We start from the raw sequence: 6,488 nt of genomic DNA on the forward strand, positions 1-6,488 counted from the left end.
ACACACACACACACACAGTGGTTGTCCCTCACGTGGGCTTGAGGTAGTTATAGAGGGCACTGAGTCCTCCCTGCAGCACCTCCTGAATAGGCTTGAGGAGGGGGTTGTGAATAATATGTAGTCCTTTATCCAGAGGGTGGCAGGCCAACCTCCCAAGCCTGTTCAGTAGGTACATTTCCATTGGCACATTTTGCAGGTCATTGAAGTCAACATTGAGGAGTTCTAAAGACTCCAGGAAGCACAACGTCTTAGGCAGTGTGTGGATGCTGTTTCCCTCCACGATGAGGATCTTCAGGTTAACCAAGTCCTGGATCTGGTCCGCAATGGTCTCCAGACGGTTGCAAGCCAGGTGAAGAAAGACCAGGCCCTTCATGCTGTAGACGCAGGTAGGGATGTGAACGATGCGGTTGTGGCTAAGGTTGAGTTTGGTCAGATTGTGCATGGTTGCCAAGCTGCCAGGGAGGCCTGTGATCTGGTTGTTGGCCAGGCTGAGCACCTCCAGGCAGGTGCAGGAGCCCAGCTCCTCTGGGACTTCGCTCAGGCGGTTGCGACATGCAAAAAGGACGCGCAGCTTCTTCAGGAGGCCAATCTCGGGCGGGAGGCTTGACAGGTTGTTACCCCACAGGTTGAGGACCACCAGATTATTCAGAGTACCCAGCGCAGGGGGCAAAGAGCACAGGCAGTTCATGGACAAGTTTAGCTTCTGCAGTTCTCGGAGCTCCCACAGCTCAGTTGGGGTCCCATCGAGCCCCCGCATGGCCAGGCTGAGGGTGCTGTAGCCAAAGTGCACCGTGGCGTGTCTGCGGATCCTCTCAGCAGCCGAGGACAGGCTGGGCTGATCGTCTCTCCCTGCACTCTTCCTCGTTTGACTCACACTCACCTCATTCAACTCCTTGTTGGCGAAACTGCGAGATTGCTTCCCACCCATCGTCCTCGCAGTACTGTTGATTCTGTCGCCTATAACAAGATGTCAGCATGCGATTAGCTGAATCACCAACATTGAACGACTGCTGAGGATAATTGCTGCTGATTGATCTCTAGGGTTCTTGAACGAGCTACACAGAACATGATCAGTTCCACAGGTTGTTGTAGAACTGTTTGGCAGCAGTTACAGTGAATCCTTGTTGAGTTTTCCTCACCGAGTTGAGTTGCAGGCTGTTGTAACTGAGCACTACTGGGGGCTCGTGGTCTGCGTCTCCCAGACCAACTGCCTGTCTTACTGGATTTCATACCCCAGCTGGTCATGTCACTTTGCAAGTCCACAGATAGCACACTGCTCCTGCTCCACCCACTACACGTGGGCAGGACTGGGGATAGGATGCTGTGTAAGCTCAATCAGTTGAGGTCACTGCCATGATCTCATAGCCTAAAACACACAGAAATACATTGGTGCTCTCAAACGCTGTTACACTTGGAACACAACCATGTTTATTTTGTTAGCTACACCTGCTGTCTTTTGAAAGTGTACTACATATTGCATTTAAAATAATTTAAATATTTCACATACCATCCTTGGCTGACCATAATCTCTTCACACTTTTTTGTCTCGTGTCGGCCCCTTAAACTTAAATATGGCACCAAGCTGGCAGTGAATCATCTCTCAAAAAAGTAACAGTTCTTAGAGATATTAGTGGAACCTTATGCACACGTGTTGGTTTAATCTCAAGTGCAAAAGGACATGGAACATTCCAGTATGTTCTACTGCAAATCAGAATCCCATTCATGTGGCCCTAAGGGGAAGAATCTTTCTTCACGTAAAAGCCTATACTGTAGTGCATTTACATTTTTGAATTTGTCTTTCCCCCCAGCAACTTAAAGACTGAGATAAAAAGTTCTTCATGTGCTTTTTCTCTAAGGAGTTCTTTAAGTATCTTCATAGCGCTAGCTGAAAACTATTTGTTCCACTTCCTTTACAAATGTTGAATTAAAAAAAGATTCAGAGATTATATTTTTTTCAGTTTACCTTGTGGACAGACAATACTGTATGTCTGATAATCAATTCAGAGTCATAATGGTGGTTATATCCAATGGCATGTCCAGACTGTTTTTACTGAGGTGGGCCAAGTGGGGCACCGATGCAGGGGTGGCCAGAATGTGCTCGTACGCACACGTCTGCATTTCTGTCTCCTGTACACATATTTACTTTGCTTACTCACACTGGAGTTTTCTTACCTGCTTGTGCTTCATATTTGTTATTTAAAAGATAAAGACCTAACACAACACAACAGAGTGGCACCAGACAAATGTAATGTGAAGCTTCCATACTTAATTCTTTCAGTCCTTAAAAAGAAATTTCACCCCCCAAAAAGGCTACATAGAAAAGAAAACAATGAACATTAAAATATACAGTCATAAAATATACTACAAACAAAACTAAAACAAACAAGCACCTATAAATGAAAGTTCGGTTTGTTCATCCAACAGTTGGTTCCAACTAAGGTCGTGCCACTGACTGGGCGGAGAGCCAGCCATAGTTTGCCACAATGGGGTGGGACCTAGGGTGGCCATTCAGATTTCACTCTCACACTTACAGGCAATTTTGACATTGCATTTGAGGTACTTGTACTTTTATTTTACTTGAGTGTTTCCATGGCATGCTACATTGTACATTTTACTCCACTACATTTAGTTACTAGTTCCTTAACAGATTAAGATTTTACAGACAAAACATATAATGAGTTTAGAAAATATAATGCATTGGTGTAAACTACCCAACAGCATATAAAACTGTTAAAATTAGGTCTACCTTGACCAACTACCATGGTGAGAGGTTGCTTACATATTAAAGCATTGGTAATAGTAATGCAATAATATATTACATAACAATATAAAATTAACTTGACTTGACCTTGACTTGAGTGAGGCCAAGACTTAAGTGAGGTCAAGTGTTTATAGCCAGAAAATCACAAGTTTGAATCCTTTAAGTTGACTTAGTCAGTTAGTTCGTCGAGCGTCTTAGGTTACATGTTGTCATATACTGTATCGACTGTAAAGCCCCTTGAGGCAAATTTGTGATTTGTGATACTGGGCTGTATGAGTAAAAATTTCTTGACTTTAATAGGGAAGAAAACCATGAGAACAGAACAGACAGACATGCAAGAGATGCTGAATGTACAGAATGTACAGCATGTACAGTGAGCTGCTGTGCCAACCATAGTTCCGATTTTTGGTCCAAATATACTTGTAACATTTAACTTCAACCCTGTTAATGTTATAGTATAAGTATTAATAATAATATAAGTATTCTATTTCTATTTATTTAATATTTCTATCTATCTACTATCTATCTCTCTATCTGGCATATTTTGGCAAGTGTACTGTATATGTACCATTATGGATGCTTCATGTTCAAGTTCAATCAATAAACACTTAATATCTGCCTACTACTGCAGTAGTAACTACATTTAGTGTGTTATAAACCATTTATTAAACATTTATATACTGCTTTTAAATGCTAAATAGGGGACATATATTAAAGTATTGCCTTGTTCTTTAATAATTGTAGAACAACATACAAGTAAAAATTAGATTTTGTAAAATAAGGACAGAAATTTACTTTTTTCCCCTCAAAATAAACAGTTTCATTCATATTTATTTTATTGCACCAATCATTTTCTAATAGGTGTCACAACAGTATTTTGCAGCAGTAGAGGTCTACATTCACAAACCTTGAACGCATTATATAAATGTTATGGGTGTAAATGGGACCTTGGACTTGATCCACTTTCCTCGACAGTCTTACAGAGTCTGACCAGGACTTTACTGTGGCCTTAGTCATCATTCTTCTCCCAGTGCAGTAATCAAAGTACTTGGATGACAGTTAGCAGTGATATCCAACTCTGGGGACTCTGTGGCTCTGCTCTGAGCATGGCTACATCAGCACTTATGAATGACAGGTTGAATCATGTGTTTGCTGAATTGGACTCTGGAGATGAGGCGGTTGGGGTGGATTGCCCACTCAGGCAGCTGCTTGTGCAGCATGTCTCATCTGGACATTGTTAGTTAACAGCTTCATATCACAGTAACTTTGTGTAGAAACATTTTTTGTCCTGGCTGACTGGTACAAGACAAAGCCTTTGTACAGCCATCAGTGTTTAGGAGGAGATCTGTACCACTGATGTGCATATGTGTACCACGGCTGATTTCACAAACAGCAGGATTGTTTTATCCTGCCATCCTCTATTTACATGAAAAATGACACCTCAGCTGTAACCATCAGAGCACCCCCACGCCATGTGCAAACACATCACTGGTGAGGCTCAGAACACATGCTGTCAAATATGCAGAAAACCATTGGCTTCATATGCATATCCCTCATTATGGGTTAACTGTAGCATTGCAATACCTGGAAAAAACTGGGATGGATGGACAGATGGAGGGAGGGGGTGGGATAGAACGGTAGGTGGATGAATGGACGGAGTGAATAATGCTCATTTCTGTGACAAAGATGTCATCATGACATACCTCTCCATAACACACCATCGCCTAGCACAATCGTGTGAGGCATGAATCTTCATTAAATGCTCCTTTTTTATCCCTTGCGTGCATTTTTTTCCTCAAAAGACTCTTCCTTTCTTCCAGGGGAACAGATGTGTGGAAACAGCTTGAGATTCAAATTACAAGAAAATGGGATTTACCATTCCTCTTGCATTCGCACAACACCTTAATACAGAGTCCCATTAGCACCAAATGAGGGTGAGTTATTCACTCTGAGAACAGTTACACCCTCCAGTCCTCAGGGTGACAAAAATGATCTCATTTGAGAAAGCTCATCTGGTTATGTGGCACAATAATGACTCTGGATGAGCTACCTTTAGAGACTCAAGTTCAAGATATATACCATTATTACTTGTTCATTACTGTGGAGGCTTCTGGCAATGACAGATGATATATGGCCTTGCTGCCACAGAATCTGCCGTAGGTGTCTCTGTCCTGTTGAAATGTAAGGAGTACCTGCCAAGACCCGGGGCTCTTTAGAGTCTATATTGCAGACACATTACTCCCCAAAGCAAGCACTCTTATTGAAGAATATGTTCCCTCTTTAGACAGAATACAAGACAAGATCAGGTCTAAGAGACAAGAAATATGCATTTTGCAAGCCTATTGAGTATTCCAGACAAAATTAGCAGCATGAAATGGAAGAGAGCATGTGAATAGGGGTGGATGGCGAGCCACCTGAGCTGATAATCGTCTATTATTCAGCAGGTGCAGATGTGAATATTCACACCACTGGACACTTTCCACTTTCCATTTGTGCACGCTTACGCATACGCATCCGTCCAAGCTAATGGAGTCTGTGGAAGTGGCTGTGTATTTTTTGTCAAAAATTGAGGATATGTTACACATTTGAATTACCATCTGGAAATTGGCTGCATCGTCGCTCTGCCCAAACCTCCAGGTGACACAAAGGATCTACTCAGCAATGCAAATTAGCGAGGAGGAAATTTCAGGGAGTGTCCTACATGTCTGCTTGGAGGCTAAATACGAGGCCAAGAACATTTCATTTCAATGTTTCAAATGTTCATTTATTTACCAGATTGGACACACTGAGGCTGCCCCTGGCTGGTTGTGCAAATTGTCACCATGGAAATTACTGTATATCAAGGCAGTTTTAACATATTCAAGCCTACTTTGAAGACAAATTGGTGCTAAAAGAACGTAAACATAAATTCATGACCATTCCACATCTTCTTTGAATATTTTTCACCTCCTTATCAACTCTAACTGAAGCACCTCCGCTGAGTATCTTGTAATCTCCTAATCTCTCTCCCCAGGCCACACGCCAGGTATCTGTAGTTAGATCTGTAGTGTAGCAACCAGATTCATCTTGAGATAAACTGGGACAACATGATGAATAGATAATAAAGGCACCCAGGGGAGAGCACTATCCGGGTTAACTCCACCGCATAAAGATACCATTTGTAATGATGGCTGGAATCAACAGGGAAGTGCAGTGAGCAAAGCTAACTGGGCTCCAAAGTGACCAAATCAGTCCTGACTTTGCTGATGCAGCAGATGGGGAGTACAAACCAATTGTGGCTGTGACAACAACAAGCAGGGTGATGAAGTACCACCGAGCAGTCTATCTGGGTCTCACCTGCTCACTGCCACTGCTATAGGCTACTGAGTGCTTAACAAAAACAGTTATACAGTGAGTGCAGTTGTGGACTGATCATGATGACATAAACCGTCAATGCTGTGGGATGGCAATCAGGTTGATTGATTTATTCTGAGTTCATACTGACCTCGTCACTCCCTGAAAAGGAGAGACTCAGGAGTGAGAATAATGAACTTCTCCTCCCCAGCGGCATTAGATACAGAGTCTGATGCCAGTCCGGGCACTGGCCACCATGTAGCTGTTACCCTGCCAGGCACCTCACACCACTAAGATAATGTAGTTGGCCTCTAGTGCCACTGTCAGGAATCTTGGAGTTATCTTTGATCAGGACTTGTCATTTAACTTCCATATAAAGCAGATCTCCAGGACT

At 42.7% G+C, this 6,488-nt stretch overlaps 1 protein-coding gene across 1 annotated transcript; it reads right to left on the bottom strand.

The window, feature by feature from the left end:
- Positions 1-6: 6 nt before the first annotated feature.
- Positions 7-1,232, bottom strand: LOC118334567 (leucine-rich repeat-containing protein 30-like). The gene has a single exon (XM_035670506.1). The coding sequence runs from the start codon at positions 926-928 to the stop codon at positions 29-31; it is 900 nt and encodes a 299-aa protein (XP_035526399.1). The 5' UTR covers positions 929-1,232; the 3' UTR covers positions 7-28.
- Between the last annotated feature and the right edge of the window lie 5,256 nt (positions 1,233-6,488).

Source organism: Morone saxatilis, unplaced genomic scaffold, assembly GCF_004916995.1.
Source record: "Morone saxatilis isolate NCDOM2014 unplaced genomic scaffold, NCSU_SB_2.0 Contig23, whole genome shotgun sequence".
Taxonomy (NCBI): Eukaryota; Metazoa; Chordata; class Actinopteri; family Moronidae; genus Morone; species Morone saxatilis.